This window comes from Entelurus aequoreus, linkage group LG02, assembly GCF_033978785.1.
Source record: "Entelurus aequoreus isolate RoL-2023_Sb linkage group LG02, RoL_Eaeq_v1.1, whole genome shotgun sequence".
Classification (NCBI taxonomy): domain Eukaryota; kingdom Metazoa; phylum Chordata; class Actinopteri; order Syngnathiformes; family Syngnathidae; genus Entelurus; species Entelurus aequoreus.
Window position 1 is genome coordinate 60,422,233 of NC_084732.1, and position 24,721 is coordinate 60,446,953.

Genomic DNA, 24,721 nt, shown 5'->3' on the forward strand with positions numbered 1-24,721 from the left:
CCTGCAGGTCACAGTCAGTGCTTGTCTCTCGCTTGATCCGCTACAGGTTGGAGGACGACACTGGCCATGCTGCAGGAGCTGCATCCTTGAACACGGAAACATCACAGGTCAGTTCTGATATTTCCCTCTGTATTACAGGTAGTGGCTGTCTTGACAGTGTGTCAGCCACTGTCAATGTTTTCCTTGGCACGTACTCTGCAGTGGGCTTGAATCACATCAGACGCATGAGCAGGCGTTGGCACCTCAGGGGAACCATGTTTGTTGTTGGTCAGTGGGGCTCTGGTTTGTGGTCTGTGTGCACTGTGAAGATCTCAAATCCACACATTCACACACTGATGGCGGGAGCTGCCATGCAAGGCCCTAACCACGACCCATCAGGAGCAAGGGTGATGTGTCTTGCTCAAGGACACAACGGATGTGACTAGGTTGATAGAAGATGGGGATTGAACCAGGAACCCTCAGGTTGCTGGCACGGCCACTCTCCCAACCGCGCCACACCGTCTCCAGGTAGGTAGAGAATTTTTCACAGGCCGAAACGACCGCCAAACACTATCTCTACCTGCATCATTTTGCATCGGTCAATGTTCTGGAGCATAAAGCTACTAGTTTCAGTCCCTCGACATAGCGCTGTAGCAGCACGCCACCCGGCCCGAAGCTACTTGCGTCTGCACTCAATATTGTGGGTTGGTTTAGAATGCACGTGTGGGTGCTGTGGAGATGAGTTGTTTAACCTTATTGAAAACGTTGACTTGTGCTGCGTCCCAAGTCCATACCGCGTCAGTTTTCAGCAGGTTGTTGTGAGGTTTTATCACTTCTGACAGGTTGAGCAGGTATCTACCCAAATAATTAACCATACCCAGGAACCTCCGAAGGCCTGGCGTGTCATCTGGCAGCTGTAGTTCTGTGATGGCAATTTTGAGGGGTCAGGCCAAATGCGCTCATCATCGATGAGGTTGCCCCAGGTAGTCAGCTGCTTTTGGCGCAGGAGGCACTTTCTGTCACTGAGGTTCAAGCCTGTACTCTCTAGGATCTGCAGGACATTCTGGAATCTCGCTTCGTGCTCTTTCTCATCCCTGCCGTGGACGAGAATATCATCCATGTACACCTCATCTCCTTCCTGGCCTCTGAACAGCACTGACATCTCCCTCTGAAAGATTTCCGGTGCACTGGAGATCCCAAACGGGAGCCGCTCGAAGAAGTACCTCCCCATGGGAGTGATCAACGTGGTCAGCTTGGCTGTTCACTTCTCCAGCGGGATTTGCCAGAAGCCACTAGCCGCGTAGAGCAGGGAGAACACTCTGGACTATGGCAGCAGTATGTCATCTATGGTAGGTAACACCATGGGTGGATCTACACCTGACATCCACTGTAATGATACCAAGTACAAGAGTGTATCTAGTCGATACTACTATGATTACATCTATATTTTTTATCATCACAAAATCTTTTTCCATTTTTTTTCATTTATAGTATGTTTATAAACTCAGGAAATATGTCCCTGGAGTCGACACATGATTATTTGAATTATGACCAATGTATGATCCTGTATCGGATCAATACCCAAATTTGTGGTATCATCCAAAACTAATGTAAACTATCAAACAACAGAAAAATAAGTGTTTATTACATTTTAACACAAGTGTAGATGGAACATGTTAAAACAGAAAGTAACCAGGTATTAACAGTAAATGAACATGTAGATTAATAATTATTTTTGTACTGCTTGTCCCTCATAATTTTGACAAAATAATAGAATAAGAAATGACACAATATGTTACTGCATACGTCAGCAGACTAATTGGGAGCCTTTGTTTGCTTCCTTACTTCTTGAAGACAAGTTGTCTCATGTGTTCACTATTTTATTTAAGGACAAATTTGTTCTTCGATTGCAATAAGAAACATGTTTAATGTACCGTAAGACATTTTGCTAAAATAAAGCCAATAATGCCATTTCTTGTGGTTCCCTTTATTTAGAAAAGTATCGAAAAGTATCAAAATACATTTTGCTACAAAGCTACCGGTAAAATTTGCTGAAGAAAATACCCCAATATTTGGGTACCAATGCAATTTGGTAGTCAGAATGTAATACAGGAACATTTTTAAATGTTTCACTGAACTGAAAGTCATTGATTTGCTCAAAACAATGTGAAAATAAGTATAGTAAAAATTAAGTGCACATTTTCAAAGTATTTGCAGTTTGCAATAATGTTGCAAATAAAGTACAGTTATTAATCAATAATGTAGTAAACACGCTTATAAAGAACTTAACATAGCGTACGATTATGCTGATCTCTTTGTTTGGTACAATGCGACCCTAGCTCGTTGTAATAAGTTACAGATGTCCAACGTTTTCCAAGAAGCTAAATAAATTCACATTCAGTCTGAAGTTGCAAGTTAATGCTTATGTTTGTGTAGTACAGTTGGTTTATTATTGTTGTAATTGTGCCTCTCCTTAGCTATTGTACGACGAATCAGCTGTGGTGATATGAAAGACATCTTCTTGCAGGGCTTGGTCTTAACAGATTTTAGATGTCCTGCATGTGGTGCCTGTCCATTTAGCAAAGGCATATGTTTAACTTAAATGTGCTACTTTTGTTGACAACATTGACTCAGTAAACATTGCCAGCGCAGCGTTCTCCTCTGCTTGTTGTGGACGTAGCTATCATTCATGCTAGTATGTGCACTGCAAAAACTGAAATCTAAGTAAGATTGAATATCTCAAATAAGGGTGATATTTGCTTATTTTCTGTCTGATAAGATACTTCTTCTCACTAAGCAGATTTTATGTTACAGTGTTTTACTTGTTTTAAGTGTTTTTGTTCTAAATTATCTCAGTAAGATATTACAGCTTGTTGCTAAGATTTGATGACCTGTATTGAGTAAAACATGCTTGAAACTAGAATATCAACTGATGCGAAGCTGTGTCATCAACACTCACAAGTATAAAACTGCTTTTTCAAAGTAAGAATTTATTATTTCAAGCAAGTAGAAATTCATGACTTTGACACAATTGTGTCTCAAAAACAGATGACAGCAAAATGGACTTTGCTGTTTTATTTTCTATTAAACAATAGAACATACGTACTCATATAGTAGTACAGTTGGCACAGTACAGTAAACTGACAGTTAATATTTAAACATTGAACATGTGACATTTCAAACAATTTTGAACAGAAATAGTTCATGCACATTCAGATAAATTCTTCAAAATTACAATAAAAAAAATTATATTCCTTGCGCACTAATTAACTGAAAGAGCACGCACTTGGCGCGATGATGTCATGTTATCGATGGGAAAATGAAATAAATGTAATGCAGAGCGCATATCATTATGTCAAGATAATGGCACTAGCATTGACTTAATTTAAGAATATTTTTCAACATATTGATAAAAAAGGTCTCATATTTGTTTTTTCTATCAAGAAAAGTGCACTTGTTATTAGTGAGAATATACTTTTAAAGTATTTTTGGGTTCATTGAGGTTAGCTAATTTTACTTGTTTTGGAAAGTCTTGACAAGCCAAATGTTCTTGTTCTATTGGCAGATAATTTTGCTTAGTTAAAGTAAAATGCCCCTAACTTTTGTATTTTTGTTTTTGTTTTTGAACACTGACTTTTTGCAGTGTAGCTGTCGGCGCGAGCAGAGCAGCAGCACCAGCTGATTGGCAGCAGCCGCCACTGCTCGCTGAAGACCGTGACTGCTGCTTGTTTTCACCTCAGAGTCTCCAAGACACAAACAAGTCTCCAATATCACATGGAAAAGTCACTAGATTTGTCACTATAGTAGCTGTTTGCATAAAAAGTCGCCAAGAGGATTGGCAACACTGTCTGCGCCATCCTCGACCTCGAGTATGTGTTTCACCTTTAAATGTGCGCGTCTTCCGAGTTAAACCTTAATCCGGGAATTAATCTTCATTCATATTTGATAATGTATATATATATATATATATGTATATATATATATATATATATATATATATATATATATATATTTATAGACCTTTGGTGAGATTTATTTTTTAATTGTCCATCCATCCATCCATTTCCTACTGCTTGTCCCTTTTGGGGTCACGGGAGGTGCTGGAGCCTATCTCAACTGCATTCGGGCGGAAGGCGGGGTACACCCTGGACAAGTCGCCATCTCATCACAGGGCCAACACAGATAGACAGACAACATTCACACTCACATTCACACACTAGGGCCACTAATTGTAATTATTAAAAATATTATAATGAATTAAAAGCAATGTTGTATAGAATTATTTACCAATTTAAGGCTCCAATTATCTTACATCAAATATTCAATTGTGAAAAATGTTTTGGGGGAAATTTTGAATGACTGAGACCATTTTGGGTCCTTGGGGCCTTAATATTTATCAAAATTTAAGAAAGCTCCGAAGGGTTACAATATATATTGTATTGGTTTTGAAACTGAAAAATATGAAAACGACCCCCGCATGCTATTATTTTTTAGTGTGCGGCCCTCAGTGGAAACAAGTTTGGACAACCCTGGTCTCAGCAGTAGTTGATAACAGTAATTATCTTTTTTTTTCTTGTTATCGTCTTAATGAGCAACCTGTATCAACATTGAATAGAGCAGATTAATTTAAAGTTGAAAGGCATCAGTGGTTCATCTGGCGTGAACCTCACCGCACGTCACTGGTTCACATGCAGGTACGTCATACCTCTCAAAATTGTACCTAGGTACTCCAGCACAATATTATGTACTGTGCCTATTAAATTAAATGCAAATATGTCACATATTCATCGGCTTAATTAAAGTTTAGTAATTATAATTATTCATTTTTGTGTTGGGGCAGATCCATCCATCCATCCATCCATCCATCTTCCTCCGCTTATCCGAGGTCGGGTCGCGGGGGCAGCAGCCTAAGCAGGGAAGCCCAGACTTCCCTCTCCCCAGCCACTTCGTCCAGCTCTTCCCGGGGGATCCCGAGGCGTTCCCAGGCCAGCCGGGAGACATAGTCTTCAATCAATCAATCAATCAATGTTTATTTATATAGCCCTAAATCACAAGTGTCTCAAAGGGCTGTACAAGCCACAACGACATCCTCGGTACAGAGCCCACATACGGGCAAGGAAAACTCACCCCAGTGGGACGTCGATGTGAATGACTATGAGAAACCTTGGAGAGGACCGCATATGTGGGTAACCCCCCCCTCTAGGGGAGACCGAAAGCAATGGATGTCGAGTGGGTCTGACATAATATTGTGAAAGTCCAACACATCAGCGAAAGTCCAGTCCATAGTGGGGCCAGCAGGAACCATCCCGAGTGGAGACGGGTCAGCAGCGTAGAGATGTCCCCATCTGATGGACAGGCTAGCGGTCCACCCCGGGTTGGGAGCAGAGTAGAAAAGAAAAGAAAAGAAACGGCAGATCAACTGGTCTAAAAAGGGAGTCTATTTAAAGGCTAGAGTATACAAATGAGTTTTAAGATGAGACTTAAATGCTTCTACTGAGGTAGCATCTCTAACTTTTACCGGGAGGGCATTCCATAGTATTGGAGCCCGAATAGAAAACGCTCTATAGCCCGCAGACTTTTTTTGGGCTCTGGGAATCACTAATAAGCCGGAGTTCTTTGAACGCAGATTTCTTGCCGGGACATATGGTACAATACAATCGTCAAGATAGGCAGGAGCTTGACCGTGTAGTATTTTATACGTAAGTAGTAAAACCTTAAAGTCGCATCTTAGGTGCACAGGAAGCCAGTGCAAGTGAGCCAGTATAGGCGTAATATGATCAAACTTTCTTGTTTTTGTCAAAAGTCTAGCAGCCGCATTTTGTACCATCTGTAATCTTTTAATGCTAGACATAGGGAGGCCCGAAAACAAAACGTTACAGTAATCGAGACGAGATGTAACGAACGCATGGATAATGATCTCAGCATCGCTTGTGGACAAAATGGAACGAATTTTAGCGATATTGCGGAGATGAAAGAAGGCCGTTTTAGTAACACTCTTAATGTGTGACTCAAACGAGAGAGTTGGGTCGAAGATAATACCCAGATTCTTTACCGAGTCGCCTTGTTTAATTGTTTGGTTGTCAAATGTTAAGGTGGTATCATTAAATAGATGTCGGTGTTGAGCAGGACCGATAATCAGCATTTCCGTTTTCTTAGCGTTGAGTTGCAAAAAGTTAGCGGACATCCATTGTTTAATTTCATTAAGACACGCCTCCAGCTGACTACAATCCGGCGTGTTGGTCAGCTTTAGGGGCATGTAGAGTTGGGTGTCATCAGCATAACAGTGAAAGCTAACACCGTATTTGCGTATGATGTCACCTAGCGGCAGCATGTAAATACTAAAGAGTGCAGGGCCAAGAACCGAACCTTGGGGAACTCCGCACGTTACCTTAACATAGTCCGAGGTCACATTGTTATGGGAGACACACTGCATCCTGTCAGTAAGATAAGAGTTAAACCAAGACAAGGCTAAGTCTGTCATCCCAATACGCGTTTTGATACGCTCTAATAAAATATTATGATCAACAGTATCGAAAGCGGCGCTAAGATCAAGAAGCAGCAACATAGATGAAGCATCAGAATCCATCGTTAGCAATAGATCATTAGTCATTTTTGCGAGGGCTGTCTCCGTAGAGTGATTTGCCCTGAAACCGGATTGAAAAGGTTCACAGAGATTGTTAGACGCTAAGTGTTCATTTAGCTGCTGTGCGACAATTTTTTCAAGGATTTTCGAGATAAACGGAAGGTGGGACACCGGCCGGTAGTTTACCAGGAGATCAGGATCGAGGTTAGGACTTTTGAGTAGAGGATGAATAACCGCTTTTTTGAATGCTAGGGGAACAGTGCCAGAGGAAAGTGATAAGTTTATAATATTTAACACTGATGGACCTAATAATACAAAAAGCTCCTTGATAAGTTTCCCAGGAATTGGGTCAAGTAAACATGTTGTTTGTTTTGTCCCATTTACACATTTTGACAATTCCTCCAATGTTATTTCATCAAAGAGAGAGAAACTATTTTGGAGGGCGGTATCCGTCGTATATACAGTCGTATTTGTGTTAATAGAACCCAGTTGTAGCTGAGATGCATTGTCTTTAATCTCTTTTCTAATGACTTCAATTTTCTTATTAAAGAAATTCATAAAGTCATCTGCTGAGTGGGTGGAGCTACTGGGAGTAGTCCCTTGTTGGGTTAGCGATGCTACTGTACTAAACAGAAATTTAGGATCATTTTTGTTGAGGTGGATGAGATTTGAGTAATATTTAGCTTTAGCTGAGGTAAGCATGCGTTTATAAGTTATTAAACTGTCACACCATGCTTGATGGAAAACCTCAAGTTTAGTCGCACGCCATTTGCGTTCCAGCTTTCTACATGATAATTTCTGGGCTTTAGTTTCTTCTGTAAACCATGGGGTACGCCTTTTAGGGGCCCTTTTTAGCTTTAGCGGTGCTACACTATCAATGGTGTCGCGCAGGGCGTCATTAAAGTTGTTAGTGAGGTTATCAATAGAGCCCACATAGTAGGTCAGTAAGAGTCGTCGTTGTGGTAGCATTAATGTTGCGGCTGCTATAGTAGTTATTATTATTATTATTAGTTTGTTGACAATGAGTCAGAACTTCGAATTTTATAAGGTAATGATCGGACATTACTTTAGTGTACGGGAGTATCGTAACTTTAGAGGTGGTGACACCCCTGACAAGCACTAGATCTATCGTATTACCGTTGCGATGCTTGGGTTCATTTATTATTTGTGTAAGACCACAGCTATCAATTATAGTCTGGAGCGCCACGCATGGAGGGTCCGATGGGGTATTCATATGGATATTAAAGTCCCCCATTATGATTATATTGTCGGCGTGCGTCACTAGATCAGCAACAAACTCTGAGAATTCACTGATGAAGTCCGAATAGGGCCCAGGGGGGCGGTAGATAACAGCCAGGTGGAGAGGCAGCGGTGTGACAAACCTCAAAGTGAGCACCTCAAACGAGTTATATTTATTATTTAGGTTAGGTGTAAGATTATAGTTTTCATTGTATATTAGTGTGACACCCCCTCCCCTTTTAAGAGGTCGGGCAACATGTGTATTGGTATAGTTAGTAGGAGATGCCTCATTTAGCGCAAAAAAATCGTCTGGTTTGAGCCAGGTCTCGGCGAGACCAACGACGTCAAGTTTGTTGTCTCTAATGACTTCATTAACTAACAACGTTTTGGAAGATAATGATCTTATGTTTAAAAAGCCCATATTATAGGTAGTGGGCTGTTTTGAGGATTGTTTGTTGAAATTATCCGAAGTAGCGATATTAATAATGTTGCGTTTATTATGCGTAGTGCACTTTAAATAGTTTCGACCATATCTAGGAATTGATACGACGGGGATATTCAGATTGTTTGCTTGATATTGCGATAAACTGAACGCATCATAGTTAGCTACCTCGGTACAATGTATGTCTGCCTCTGACACGGTCACAAAAGAAAAAACATTATGTGAGTTGTGTTTTATTCTAAGAGGATTGCTATGTGTGCAGGGATTATCCAGCCTGACGCCGGCTAGTTCTAGTTTAAATGGCTTCTTACCCGGAGACTCCACGCTTCTTTAGTTAGCTTTTCTCTTTGTTGTTAGCCCAGCTCGGCATCCCCGCTTCTGCTTCCGCTCGCACCGCTTACGTCGTCTCCATTGGCGGTCACTGCTAGCACTTGACTCCGCTGCTACAAAGGCCGCTCGATGTAGCCCACGAAGTATTCCCATGCTAACGAGGAGGTCCACCGTACATGCATCTTTCAGTCTATAACGACCCGATCCATCCACATCCAGAATTGTCTGTCGGTCGTATGTGATCACAGAGTGTTCAGGCTTTGAGCCAGCCATGAAATTGACAGATATGACGGGTGTTTTTTGCCAAATCGAGTCTTAGTCTTTTGGGATCCAACTTTGGAATCAATACAGTTACGTTATTAATGTGTAGTCGTCCAGTTTGACACTGTTGCTAGTCATTTGTGAGAGGAATTCACCACTATTGTTTTGACTAATCATCATCGCTAGTCTTCCCAACGTGCCCTGGGTCTTCCCCGTGGCCTCTTACCGGTCGGACGTGCCCTAAACACCTCCCTAGGGAGGCGTTCGGGTGGCATCCTGACCAGATGCCCGAACCACCTCATCTGGCTCCTCTCGATGTGGAGGAGCAGTGGCTTTACTTTGAGCTCCTCCCGGATGACAGAGCTTCTCACCCTATCTCTAAGGGAGAGACCCGCCACCCGGCGGAGGAAACTCATTTCGGCCGCTTGTACCCGTGATCTTGTCCTTTCGGTCATAACCCAAAGCTCATGACCATAGGTGAGGATGGGAACGTAGATCGACCGGTAGATTGAGAGCTTTGCCTTGCGGCTCAGCTCCTTCTTCACCAAAACAGACCGATACAGCGTCCGCATTACTGAAGACGCCGCACCGATCTGTCGATCTCACGATCCACTCTTCCCTCACTCGTGAACAAGACTCCGAGGTACTTGAACTCCTCCACTTGGGGCAAGATCTCCTCCCCAACCCGGAGATGGCACTCCACCCTTTTCCGAGCGAGAACCATGGACTCTGACTTGGAGGTGCTGATTCTCATCCCAGTCGCTTCACACTCAGCTGCAAACCGATTCAGTGAGAGCTGAAGATCCTGGCCAGATGAAGCCATCAGGACCACATCATCTGCAAAAAGCAGAGACCTAATCCTGCAGCCACCAAACCGGATCCCCTCAACGCCTTGACTGCGCCTAGAAATTCTGTCCATAAAAGTTATGAACAGAATCGGTGACAAAGGGCAGCCTTGGCGGAGTCCAACCCTCACTGGAAACGTGTCCGACTTACTGCCGGCAATGCGGACCAAGCTCTGACACTGATCATACAGGGAGCGGACCGCCACAATCAGACAGTCCGATACCCCGTACTACCCGTACTCTCTGAGCACTCCCCACAGGACTTCCCGAGGGACACGGTCAAATGCCTTCTCCAAGTCCACAAAACACATGTTGGGGCAGATGTTATATAAAATCAGTGTGTTGATATTTTGTTGCTAACACTTAAACTTAACAGCATCACTTTTTGAGACGAGGTGATGAACAACAATCCAATAGATTGGCAACAAACGATACAACAGGTTTAAATGGCAACGTCGCTTTCGTTTCACAACGTCTGGTTTGGAGCACGTTACCTGCCGTAGTGACGTCATTGAATGGAAACTGTCACTGTTCCAAGATGGCCGCCGAACCAAACAAGACTGAAATTCTTACTATTTTCAAAAGACTGAGATCCATTCCGACAAACAAGGTAATGGTATACAACATGTGTGTTGTACGTGTATCAGGCATTTGATGTATATTTTGTCAGTGGTATTTCGTTATCTCCATGTGTATTTTGTTATCTTCATGTTCCTCGCAGCAAGGCCCAGGACTTGGGTCAAACAGCTAGCTGTGGCTAACAGCTGCTAGCTGCCGGTAAAGGCCACGTATACGATGTATGTTGGCAGTGGAAGCTAATCACATAAGGCGCATGGGCTGTATCAAGTTATGACTTGGCTGCTTTTGGGATCCAACTTTGGAATCAATACAGTTACGTTATTAATGTGTAGTCGTCCAGTTTGACACTGTTGCTAGTCATTTGTGAGAGGAATTCACCACTATTGTTTTGACTAATCATCATCGCTAAATGTATATACAATGTATTTTATCCTGTATCCTACTTTAAAGTAACTCGGTTTATTTTCCGTTTACTCTTGAAAGACAACGTTGTCAATAGAATTGCTAGAATCCCCCCCCCCCCCCCCCAATGTTTTATTAGTGTGTGTGTGTGTGTGTGTGTGTGTGTGTGTGTGTGTGTGTGTGTGTGTGTGTGTGTGTGTGTGTGTGTGTGTATACTGTATATGGATGTATGTATGTATATATATATATATATATATTTTTTTTTTTTTTTTTTTTACCAAAGTTGTCTCTATCCTCTGCCTCTCCATAAGTGCCTTCAATGCATAATATGAACTTTGGATCTCTAAAAGTTTACATGTGTCTTTACTCATAAAAATATAACAAGGTCAAAGCTGTTGCTTGTAGCTTTTTTTAATAATTAAGTCATCAATGAGTCTTTTAAGAGCTTGTGCAATGCAGTTAACATAAACCCTGGAACATACCCTGGAAATACATAGACACTAATAGTATTAGCGAATGAACGATGTGTTTTTTTCAGGGTCAATACCGATTATTAGTAGTCAAGGAGGTCAATAACTGATATTTAGAGCAGACATTAATTTGCCGTAAAAGTTATTTAAACATAGTGTACATCAATAAACAGCTGGGCAAGGCTTAAAGTGTTGTTTAAACATTATGTTTTAGGAAATGCTAAATGAACTAAAAATCTCAACACTACAGTAGTATGGTCCACTAGATGAGACCAAACCAGTCAGAGCATGCTGTTCAGTATTGATTGATTGAAACTTTTATTAGTAGATTGCACAGTGAAGTACATATTCCGTACAATTGACCACTAAATGGTAACACCCGAATAAGTTTTTCAACTTGAATTGATACATAATACAGATATATACTATCAAATATATACTAACATCATAATACAGTCATCACACAAGATAATCATCAAAGTATATACATTGAATTATTTACATTATTTACCATCCGGGGTGTGGGATATGGAGGAGGGGGGGTTGGTTGGTATCAACACTTCAGTCATCAACAATCAGCATCAACAATTGCATCATCAGAGAAATGGATATTGAAACAGTGTAGGACTGACTTGGTAGGTTTGATTATTTACAATCCGAAGAGGTATTATGTGGAAGGGAGGGTGTTAGTTTAGGGTTGTAGTTGCCTGGAGGTGTTCTTTTAAAGTTAAAGTTTAGTGCGGTTTTGAAGGAGGATAGAGATGCCCTTTCTTTTACACCTGTTGGGAGTACTTTCCATATTGATGTGGCATAGAAAGAGAATGAGTTAAGACCTTTGTTAGTTCGGAATCTGGGTTTAACGTGGTTGGTGGAGCTTCCCCTGGTGTTGTGGTTATGGCGGTCATTTACGTTAAGGAAGTAGTTTGACATGTACTTCGGTATCAGGGAGGTGTAGCGGATTTTATAGACTAGGCTCAGTGCAAGTTGTTTTACTCTGTCCTCCACCCTGAGCCAGCCCACTTTGGAGAAGTGGGTAGTAGTGAGGTGTGATCTCGGGTAGAGGTCTAGAAGTAATCTGACTAGCTTGTTCTGGGATGTTTGGAGTCTAGATTTGAGGGATTTGGAGGTGCTAGGGTACCAGGAGGTGCATGCGTAATCAAAAAAGGGTTGAACGAGAGTTCCCGCTAGAATCTTCATGGTGCTTTTGTTGACCAGAGAGGAGATTCTGTAGAGAAATCTCGTTCGTTGGTTGACCTTTTTGATTACCTTGGTTGCCATTTTATCACAGGAAAGATTAGCCTCTAGAATGGAACTTAGGTAGGTGACCTCATCTTTCCTTGTGATAACAATGTCACCTACTTTTATAGTGAAGTCATTGACTTTCTTAAGGTTGATGTGGGACCCAAATAGGATGGATTCCGTTTTACCCAAGTGTATGGATAGCTTGTTGTCAGCGAGCCAGGTGCAAATTCTACAGAGTTCAGCACTTAGGATTTTCTCCACCTGTGACTTGTCCTTGCCGGATACCAGCAGGGCAGAGTCATCCGCAAACAAAAGTAATTCACAGTCGCATGCTGATGACATGTCGTTTATGTATATCAGGAACAGTAAAGGCCTTAATATACTGCCTTGGGGGACTCCACAGCTTACTGAGAGGGGGGGGGACACGGTGCCGTTCACCTCTACCACCTGTTTCCTCCCCTCCAAGTAAGATTGCATCCAGCTCGATGAGGTTTTATCAAATCCGATTGCTCTGAGCTTATCCAACAGTATAACGTGGTCAACGGTGTCAAAGGCCTTCTGAAGGTCCAGCATGACCATGCCGCAGTATTTGCCCGCGTCCACCTCATGTTTGATGTGGTCGGTCAGATAGAGAAGGCATGTGTCAGTGGAGTGTTTAGTTCTGAAGCCGGATTGGAATTTGTACATGAGTTTATTAGTGGCAAGGTAACTATCGACCTGTTCATAAACTATTTTTTCCATTACTTTTGAAATGGAACTGAGAATAGAAACAGGTCGGTAGTTGCCAGGTTCCAATTTGCTATTCGTAGTATCATGGCCACTGATTGGCTCAGCCTTTTTCAGGATTACTATATTGGATGTGTATATTGGTAGGGTATAAAGGTGACTAAAGGGTGTAATTTCATGCCTAGAGGGCTCTCGTAATTTTGAAAAACTTATACAGATGGTTAGGGATGATGTTTGATAAGAAATTATCGAGTTCGAGCCTATTATCGAATCCTCTTATCGAACCGATTCCTTATCGATTCTCTTATCGAGTCCAGATAGGTTGTTGTATATGGAAAAAAACACACAATATTTGGTTCAACAAAAGCTCACTTTTATTATATGAGAAAACAATTTAATCTAATAAATAAATAAATATTGACTGTTACCCCCCTAAAAAAATAAAATAAAATAAATAAATATTGACTGTTGTTACCCAAAGTATATTAAGTGGGATTTTTTCAGAAAAACAAATATATACAGTAACACAAAAACAACCTGTCTCTGTGATCACTATAGGTGTATAAATAATAATATAGTGTTAAATAAAATCAGTCCCTTGGGCACAAAACTGAAAATAATACAGCTTTCCAAAAAGTGCAATTCTGCTGCTATTTGACATAACTGTTTGTTATGATGCTTTGACATTTTTGCACTTTATTTCTTTATTGAAATAAAATTCTATGAAGAGAAAAGTTCTTTGCAAATGTGGTTACAATGCTAAAAAAATGAAAAGTTAAAGCTAAAAAAAGAAATACACTTTGAGTTAACATTATTTCCTTATATGGGGAAAGATGTTATGAGCTAGGGAATATAACAACTACACTACCCAGCATGCAACGGGAGTGACGAGCATGCGCGGTAGCCCCGAAAAGTGTTGTTGCATGTCGTCACCCAGCAGCTAAGAATGAGCACGCTGTGAAAGTAAACGTCAAGAACTCAGCCAACACGCCTCGTCTGCATTATTTATAATTAGACAGACAACACATATACAGTGTGATTTGGTTTTGTTTACAAGGAAAGAAAAACGAAAGTTAAAAAAGGGAGATGTCATATATGTATGTGCTGCGGTTGCTTTAAGAACGTTGTGACAGCTGCCGTAAGGAGGTACGTTGCTAGCCTGGTTGCTATGTTTCCGGTTGGTCGTAAAAGTGTTCGTCATGTGTTTGTACCCTGCTCAAATTTCTCAGTAAAGTTATTCATTTGATTATACCTTTTGTTTTGAACTTTATTACACCTTGGAGCGCTTTTTCCTGTCCATTTTGTTCCTGCTTTCGCTATCTGCGCCTAATGACTGAGCTACGTGACGCCATTTGTTGTGATGTCCCACGGGGCATTTCTGGTCGGGACGGGATTCGTTCCCAGGGATTCGAATAAAGAACCAACTCTTTTTCTTTACTATAGTGGTCTCGATAACGGGTACCGGTTCTCAAAAAGGGATTCGAGTCCGAGGACTCGGTTCTTTTCTTATCGAACAACCGAGAAAACCGGTTTCGAGTATCATCCCTATAGATGGTAGTAAATAGGTTTTTTATGCTTAAACTATAAAAATATTTGATTTATATTTGATTCCTACTTCGCGGAAATTTCTTAATCGCCAGGTCCGGATCCAATTAACAGTGATAAACGAGGAATTACTCAGTTGTGTAAAGTTAGAAAAAAGCGCAAACAGAACAATTGCCAAAAGAAAAGAGGCAATTATCGATTCCAAGCCTCGGTCAGAATTTGGATGGGAAGAATGTTGGTAACGTCCCAATTTGAGCAACTCTTTTTGTATCTGTTACGTATTTCACGTTGACTACATTTTCACCTACTTTTAGTTAAGTGTTTGCAATTGTGCTTAATTAATATTATTATTATTACCTTTAAAAACAAGAGTAACTGCTTATAAATGTGTCTTGTACTGTACATTACACGCACAAAATAGTTAATTAAATACATTTCTTCTTACTGGGTGCAACAGTCCGATGTCGCTGGTAAATCAAGATGATAGCATTTCTCCTTGTCCAATTAACGTCAGTTTGCCTACATTATTTTCTTTCTCTTTGGGATCAAGTTGATCACTGTACAGCTGTATCGATGTTTGTACTTTGTACTTTCACTTAAATGCAATCGCACAACTTTGTTGGCCTCAAGAATGCACTAAATCCTGTCCTGAATTGTAACGATGGTGACTCAATACTTTTCATTTTGTTAAGTTAATATCTCTCAGACAAGAGCAATTACCATACCGATCCAATTATACAACAACCCTGAATACCAGACGACCCCTCTTTTTCAAGACCTGTTTTTGGAAAATAATAATTGTTAACACAAATGTATTTTTATTTTTATTGTTCTCATCTTTTACATAAACAGTATATCGTTCATCATATTTGATTAATTATAATGCTCAACAATTGTTGTTGTATGATTTCGCTTTATTGGTCACTATTATATCAAAATTACCATCATTACTCTTACTTCATTGTTTTTTAAGGTTGCGTTCACAATTGTCATTATTGGTTCTGTTAAAACAAACTCTGGGGAGTTTTTCTGTTAGTGTGGTTCATGTGGAAACGCTGGTGGGCACCAAACAAGCGGACCGAGTCTAAGTTAACTCTGGAGTGATGTGGGTCACTTGAACACAAACGTGAACAGACCAAAGACACAGACCACCATTAAAATTATAGCAAAGAGCACACAGATTATTTATAAAGGAATACATCTCAGAATGATGTTGTATTTAAATGTCACACAATAAGTTTCATGTACCTCTACAAAAGTGTAATTAACATTTCAGTGTTTGTTGTTTTAAAGTATCCCAACAATATTTAACTTGCTAATGCACATATTGTTCTTGCACAGGTATGTTTTGACTGTGCAGCCAAAAACCCCAGTTGGGCGAGTATTTCCTATGGGGTCTTCTTGTGCATTGACTGCTCTGGAATCCACCGCTCCCTGGGAGTGCACCTCAGTTTCATCAGGTAGCCTACAGTCATGGCCATAGTGTGTGCTTCATCAACTGTTCTCGGAAAACTAGGAAGGACGGTATACTGGGCTGAGTTGAGATAGTGCATAAAGAACTCAAATATCATGCATTTTGTTCGAAAGTTCTTTCGTACCTTGTTTTTTCTTTGAAATCCATTCCAAAAGGTCAGACAAAAAATAATCCTATTGGTTCAGTTCAGATTTTTTTTTCAGTTAAAAAAAATACAAGCAATACATACAAAACCCAAAACCAGTGAAGTTGGCACGATGTATAAATCGTATATAAAAACAGAATACAATGATTTGCAAATCCTTTTCAACGTATATTCTTTTGAATAGACTGCAAAGACAATATATTAAATGTTCAAACTGAGAAAGTTCATTTGTTTTCACAAATAATCATTAACTTAGAATGTATTGGCAGGCATTTTTACCACTGTTAAATGGCCTTTCCTTTTAACAACACTCCTTTGGGAACTGAAGAGACCAATTTTTGAAGCTTTTCAGGTGGAATTCTTTCCAATTCTTGCTTGATGTACAGCTTAAATTGTTCAACAGTCTGGGGTCTCCGTTGTCGTATTTCACGCTTCGTCATGCGGCAGACATTTTCAATGGGAGACATGTCTGGACTACAGGCAGGCCAGTCTAGGACCCGCACTCTTTTACTACGAAGCCACGCTGTTGTAACACGTGCAGAATGTGGCTTGGCATTGTCTTGCTGAAATAAGCAGGGGCGTCCATGAAAAAGATGTTGCTTGGATGGCAACATATGTTCTCCAAAACCTGTATGTACCTTTCAGCATTAATGGTGCCTTCACATATGTGTAAGTTACCCATGCCTTGGGCACTAATACACCCCCATACCATCACAGATGCTGGCTTTTGAACTTTGCGCCTAGAACAGTCCCAGATGATTATTTTCCTCTTTGGTCCGGAGGACACGACATCCACAGTTTCCAAAAACAATTGAAATTTGGACTCGTCAGACCACAGAACACTTTTCCCCTTTGCATCAGTCCATCTTAGATGAGCTCGGGCCAAGCGAAGCCGGCTGTGTTTCTGGGTGTTGTTGAAAAATGGTTTTCACGTTGCATAGAGTTTTAACTTGCACTTACAAATGTAGCGACGAACTGTAGTTACTGACAGTGGTTTTCTGAATTGTTCCTGAGCCCATGTGGTGATATCCCTTACACACTGATGTCGCTTTTTGATGCAGTACCGCATGCGGGATCGAAGGTCCCCGGCATTCAATGTTGGTTTTCAGCCTTGCCGCTTACGTGCAGTGATTTCTCCAGCTTCTCTGAACCTTTTGATGATATTACGGACTAGGGCTGGTCGATATGGACGAAAAAGTATATCTCGATATATTTTTACCTAAACTCGGTAGTCCATATATATCTCTATATATTTTCCGGTGAAAGTATACTTATAAAGATATTAATTTTTGAGTGAGATTCACTGAAATTGAAGTGAATGACAACTGTACTGTAAACAGTCAGTGGCACTTTTATTAACCCAGTTAGTCAAGATGGGTTAGCACAGAAAATAAACTGTTTAAGTAGCACAGAATTACATAACATAAATATAATAGAAAAATATTCTTTCTACTTAAAATAAATAACATAGCTGTGCAAATAATACATATTTGGCAGCTTGACAACTGGTGAACAGTTTTGATTTGGCCTTACATGGTAAAGAACTCAAATGAATGATTTATCCAGACGCATAAATTTGTCCAAATGTGGCCAAGTACCGTAATTTCCGGACTATAAGCCGCACCTGACTATAAGCCGCACCAGCTAAATTTAGGGGAAAATACAGACTGCTCCATATATAAGCTGCACCCGACTATAAGCCGCAGGGTTTTGATGTGTAATTACCGTAGTATATAGGGGTTCCTGCTACCACGGAGGGGATTGTCGGGACAGAGATGACTGTTTGGGAACGCAAAGCGTCCCATTTATTAACAATAAATCTTTCAATCATTCAATCAAACTTTCACATCTTTGACATGGCGAACAGCATTCGTGCAGAGTACAAATAATACAACGGAGCAAAGTAATACAAAGTGCTCGCCTGTACGTTATCAAAATAACCAGCCTACCGGTATATGAAAAGTCAGTCTTTAATCATTGTGTCATCGTCTTCCTCCTGCGTACTAAAACCACCGAAATCCTCTTCGTCGGTGTCGGAGAAGAACAGGCCGTAAATAAGCCACACCTTGTATAAGCCGCAGGGACCAGAACGAGGGGAAAAAGTAGCGGCTTATAGTCCGGAAATTACGGTAGACACATTGCGGGTTTCCTGGACGTCGTCTACATCGCTAAAAGAAACATCTTAAGAAGAGAATCCTTCTGCCATCTTCCACTAGTTTTTTTTAATAAATCACCCGCTTGAATATTCCCTCTTCTCTTCTGTCTGTTGTGATTTCACTTCCTAGTTCCATGACCCCGCCCTATCTTGCCTCTGATTGGCCTTATCTCAACCAATCGTGAGTCATCATAGTAAACAACCAACCAATCGTGGATGTTCTTATACGTGCACGCACGTCTTGGAAGCGGCGTTTGGTCATTTTAACGTGAAATAAATAATATCGATATTACGATATTTTCTTAATTCATATCTTGTTTAAAAACTCAATATATCGCCCAGCTCTATTACGGACCATAGATGGTGAAATCCCTAAATTCCTTGCAATAGCTTGTTGAGAAATGCTGTTCTTAAACTGTTGGACAATTTGCTCACACATTTGTTCACAAAGTGGTGACCCTCGCCCCATCCTTGTTTGTGAATGACTGAGCATTTCTTGGAAGCTGTTTTATACCCAATCATGGCACCCACCTGTTCCTAAGTAGCCTGTTCACCTGTGGAATGTTCCAAATAAGTGTTTGATGAGCATTCCTCAACTTTCTCAGTCTTTTTTGCCACTTGTGCCAGCTTTTTTGAAACATGTTGCAGGCATCAAATTCCAAATGAGCTAATATTTGCAAAAAATAACAATTTACCAGTTCGAACGTTTAGTATCTTGTCTTTGCAGTGTGTTCAATTGAATATAGGTTGAAAAGGGTTTGCAAATCATTGTATTCTGTTTTTATTGACGATTTACACAACGTGCCAACTTCACTGGTTTTGGGTTTTGCACATTTCCATATTCATCATAAGCAACAATAATGTTGGGTTTACACAGTTCCATAGCGGAAGTAGTAGTAGTATGAAAACCAAAGTAATTTTTTCAAAAATAAATCATGCAAATCCAATTATTCCCTTCCATACACAAATGACCATTAAAGGTGATTTATGATGATTCTACTGTAATCTACATTTAACACATTCTTTGGTGTAGATACAATGTATTGGATAACCTTAGGTGTCCCATTGATAACTCACTTTCTGCCTCTGGCTCATGTGTGTTAAATGTATAGAATTTTTTTTTCCATGGTCATGTATAGCTCGGTTGGTAGAGTGGCCGTGCCAGCAACTTGAGGGTTGCAGGTTCGATCCCCGCTTCCGCCATCCTAGTCACTGCTGTTGTGTCCTTGGGCAAGACACTTTACCCACCTGCTCCCAGTGCCACCCACTCTGGTTTAAATGTAACTTAGATATTGGGTTTCACTATGTAAAGCGCTTTGAGTCACTAGAGAAAAGCGCTATATAAATATAATTCACTTCACTTCACTTCACTTCAAAAACAATGCTATATTTTATATGTATAGATTCACCGGTCTCAACATTAAGTACACCTGCCAACTCTCGGATCGATACAAAGCAGCAAAAAAAGCTGCTTTTACAAGCATTTTTGTCACTGCATGTCGCACATCCATGATAGTGTGTGCATGCCACGATTAGATAAATACTACTTTATCCTACTTTCTCTTTTGTTTTCTTAAACCAAGTAGAAATATGGCAATGAGGCTGGCTTTTTATGTCATAGTTTAGCGACTACTCCAACAAGACAGACTCACCAATGCGTGGGATTCTATTTTTGAACACTCAAGTCCAAGGAAGGATATGCAGACAAACAAACTAGATTGTTATTTGCAGTGTTTGGCTGTATGATAACTAAGACGGTGTACAAAATATGGGCAAACTTTTGGTGAAAATTGTCATCAAAAACCAAACCCTACGAAAAGTGGGGTGGACGAAAACCGATGTTCTACTGTTACTACTATGATCAATATACCTGTTACCTGTTACAATTTTGACTTCTCTTTTTTGTCTTTAGATCCACTGAGCTGGATTCCAACTGGAACTGGTTTCAGCTTAGATGTATGCAGGTTGGGGGCAATGCCAATGCAGTAAGTCAACACTGGACAAACAAGTAAAAGTCGGTCCGGAGTAAAGTAGAATTAAAAAGATGTATACTTTTGATTGTCTGTATTATAGTTTTATTTTGTCTGTGTTTCGCATACTTGACATAACTCACCTTGTCTTTCTGTTTGAAGACTGCATTCTTCCGCCAACATGGCTGCTCCACTAATGACACCAATGCCAAGTATAATAGTCGTGCTGCCCAAATGTACCGAGAGAAGATTCGTCAGCTAGCGAATGCTGCATTGTCAAAGTATGGAACAGATGTGAGTATCAGTCTAGCACAAACAATTATAAAGGCTTTATTATTTTACCAACACGTCTACTATAGTCAGAACATCTGTCCTATTTTGTATGTCAAAGCCATCATTAAAACTCTTTCCTGTATCAAAGGTTAAAGAGATAAATGGATAGATCAAGTGATTTTTAGTGTGTCAGCAACATTACCAGGTCATGTTCAGAGTCCACAGGGTGTGTACTAGCATCGATGCATCACAATTGGAATGTGGGCAATTCGAAATTATGTACAAATATCGATTATTTATGTATGTTAAATTAATAGAAACGGGTGCTCCAGCTTCCTCCCACCTCCAAAGACATGCACCTGGGGATTGGTTGATTGGCAACACTAAATTGGCCCTAGTGTGTGAATGTGAGTATGAATGTTGTCTATCTTTTTTGGCCCTGTGATGAGGTGGCGACTTGTCCAGGGTGTACCCCGCCTACCGCCCGAATGCAGCTGAGGTAGGCTCCAGCACCCCCCGCGACCTCAAAAGGGACAAGCGGTAGAAAATGGATGGATGGGTTCTAAAATGCAGAACTAATGCGGACATCAACCAAACCTAACCCCCTCCACATCCCACTCCCCGGATTGTAAATAATGTAAATAATTCAATGTATATACTCTGATGATTAACTTGTGTGATGACTGTATTATGCTGATAGTATATATTTATACCATGAATTGATTAACAAGTTAAAAAACTTATTCGGGTGTTACCATTTAGTAGTCAATCTTTGGTAGTCAATCAATCAATCAACACATGGAGAAGGATATCCTATGCTAGCCATGGCGCTAAGCTAGCTGGAATGTGAAGTAGTGACACAATAATAAATGCTTTGTACACTTTAACAGAAGTCTAACTGGGACCGGATTACAGCACAGAGTAACTAGCTAAAAGGAAGAAATAATCAAATAGATGAATAAGTTAAAAGAGAGTATAATGTCCAGATAGTATGGCTGGTAACACTCTCAGCCAAATTTATGAATGTGTAGGTTTATGACACACATCTTTGAGCTGCAAGTTTAAAGTGTCTGGGCATTATGTGGGTAGAAGGCAAGAACATTAAATCAGGACGTTCATTTATTTTATTACTTAGCAAGCAGCTACAATTGTTACGTATTTAGTCGTCTATATATATTTCTATGCTGTGCTCACTCTAATCCAAAAAAACAGAAATACGAACATCTTTCCTTTTGTAGCTATCAATCGACTCTTCGGGGGGAAGCACTCCAGCAGGACCTGAAAAGAAAGAGACCGACTTTTTTGCAGAACACACACAGGTAATTGGGTTAAATTCTGCATGATAAATGATGAATATAATACAAGCATAGTTTTTGAGGTAGCTTAGCAAATGATGCATAAAGTCCAATTTTGGCTGCTCATAGCCAAACTAACAACAAAAGTAGTATTACTGCAGCTGATTTCAGGTATAGATCAACACAGTTTTTTTAATTGAGACATCCATGTTAAATACATTTTAAATTGTTACCAAATATACAGTCTGGAGCTGAGCAGAGGAAAATTGTAGACACAACCATGTAGGGATGCAACGATTATAGATATTAACCATAGGATTATAGTCTTGAGTAATAACCGTGGTTTTACAATTATCACTATTATTATGCATTTATTTATAAGACAACAAATAAAATATACGATCACATTGACATATCGTAGACATTTTGATGTTGTTTATCACTGTCGGCAATAACAGTAATCAAATAACATTGGAAACTAAAAACAAAAAGTCACATCTGCTCCGTAAACATCCTGATGTTGTTCTACTTTTGCTATATTAACTTGCAATGCCTACAGTTTATTCAACACAGAATCAGAAGCAATCTCTGATGTTAAAGTACCAGTAGAGTGGAAAAACAAGTTGCCTCTATATTGAAGTTATTATTATATATATCTGATGTATGACACCGAAAGACTTCCGAAGTTTTTAAATAGATATGATCAAAACACTAACTTAATTAACTTGGTTATTATTCCTTACTTATACGTGGAAAGCAGGGTGGGGATCTTGCAAATGCTCCACCATATTTAACGTATTAGCAACTATCTTTTGGGCAGTTTTGCAAATGGTTGGGCCATTGTCTTCAGTGACTCGCTGGTCCTTTTTTAAGTATCTGAAATGTTCCCACACTGCCCCTGCTTTTTGGGTGGTAACAGTTCTCTGCTTTGTCCTGCTGCCATTTTAAGCTAATGTAGCATACTAACGTGTCTCTTCATAGGTGCATATAAGCGCCTGCACTGCCGGTGTAAGTTTGTTCTCGTTTCTTGTAGGATCTGCCAAAAATAACTTATCAGTATAATGTCGGTTTGTAGCAGGCATAGGCAACTTATGGCACAGGAACTAGATGTAGCTCTTTTGTTTACTGCATATGGCTCGCAGATAAAATCTTAGAACCCTAAAACAATGTCATGTATTTTATTTCATCCTTACATTCGGAAATACTGTTAAGTTCAGGCCAGGATTTGACTCGATTTTCCTGCAAGGCTTGAGCCAATCACAGCCCCATTTGAGGTCAAGCAGTAAACGACCCGCCTTTCAATCAAATAATCAGTTTCGTAGTATATCAGGGTCTCCAAACTACGACCTGCGGGCCAAATGCGGCCCGCCAGTGTCGTCAGTCTGACCCACAGGACTTTCCAAGTCAAATTTGACGTCTGGCCCCTGGAATACCAGGATGTACATTTTAATAACATTACAGTTCTGTCATTGTAAACATGCAGTCATCTTGTGGACGATGTTCGTACTGGTAGTCAACGTCTATGAGTGTTATTTTACAGTTTCCTAAGCTTAGCATATCTTCATAGCATATCTTTTTAACAATCTTTCCCGCTCAAAATGCAAATAAACCATAACCAACATAGAAAGTTTACACTAGTGGCACACAACCTGTCCACCGAACTATATGGATATTATTTAAATGTCTAAGCACCATACACAATTCAACATTACATTTATTTAAATCCACTACAAATCATGAATGGTAATATGAAAAAACACACTCTCTCTGTGTCGCATTTTAGTCGTTTGATATTTCTGATTAATTACAAAACTATAAAGAGGTGGTCCCGGAAGTAAACAAGGATTCTTAATAGGACTAGTTGTTAAAGATCCCTAAATATTCAGCACAACAATTAAATGGGGTTGGAGATGTCCTCTTGGGTGGGGTGGAGTTTGGCACTAATCACGTGGTGCCACCAGTACAACACATCTTCAGTTGTGTTCCCCGACGTCATTGGGCGTTTCGGCCATTTATCACGATAGATAGAAGATAGGAGTCAAACTTTCACATACTTTCAATATACAATGTTTTATCGTTTATACTTCATAGTATAGAGTCATCAGTATTAGATGTGGAGTGGGATGGGGTTTAGTAACAATTTAAAAAATGTGTTGGCTGTTAGCACTAGCTTGTTTCAATTAATGCAAACTGAAGTTTCTCTAATATTTTATTTCCTGATAACATTGTAAATCCTACATTCGTCATAATCAACGCTCCGCTTTGTGGTGAAAAAAGCGTTGTTTGTATTTGTGTATGCTTGCACGTGTGCACATGCGTGCGTGTGCGTGTGCGCGCGCAAGCACATCCATAATCAGTATTGGTGATTACCCCACGAGAATTGGGCTGTATAGCAGGTTGTACTGTATTTTTACAGTACAGTAAACCTCTCTCTTCAATTTCATTGTGATTACCAAATACGTGTAAAAAATAGCTGTGTAAACTTGATCTGCACAAGGACGCAGGCACTCTAATGAGACCGCAGACAGAGTTGGAATAAATAATAAACAGGTTTTGCCTTACAATATTGTCTATGATTTAAGTTACTGTATTGATTTACAGTAGATATCAAAATTATTTGCATCCTCTATATAATGACATTACATATACAGTGGGGCAAAAAAGTATTTAGTCAGCCACCAATTGTGCAATTTCTCCCACCTAAAAAGATGAGAGAGGCCTGTAATGTTCATTATAGGTAAACTTCAACTATGTGAGACAGAAGGG

At 40.1% G+C, this 24,721-nt stretch overlaps 1 protein-coding gene across 1 annotated transcript in view; it reads left to right on the top strand.

Moving 5' to 3' along the window:
• The first annotated feature begins 10,139 nt into the window (after positions 1-10,139).
• Positions 10,140-24,721, top strand: part of LOC133636392 (ADP-ribosylation factor GTPase-activating protein 2-like) — a 43,679-nt gene continuing 29,097 nt past the window's right edge. Inside the window, exons 1-5 of the mRNA XM_062030387.1 lie at positions 10,140-10,289; positions 15,985-16,103; positions 20,330-20,402; positions 20,550-20,681; positions 21,899-21,979. Coding sequence (XP_061886371.1) covers positions 10,218-10,289; positions 15,985-16,103; positions 20,330-20,402; positions 20,550-20,681; positions 21,899-21,979 — 477 coding nt within the window. The 5' untranslated portion in view covers positions 10,140-10,217. The remainder of the gene's footprint in view (positions 10,290-15,984; positions 16,104-20,329; positions 20,403-20,549; positions 20,682-21,898; positions 21,980-24,721) is intronic.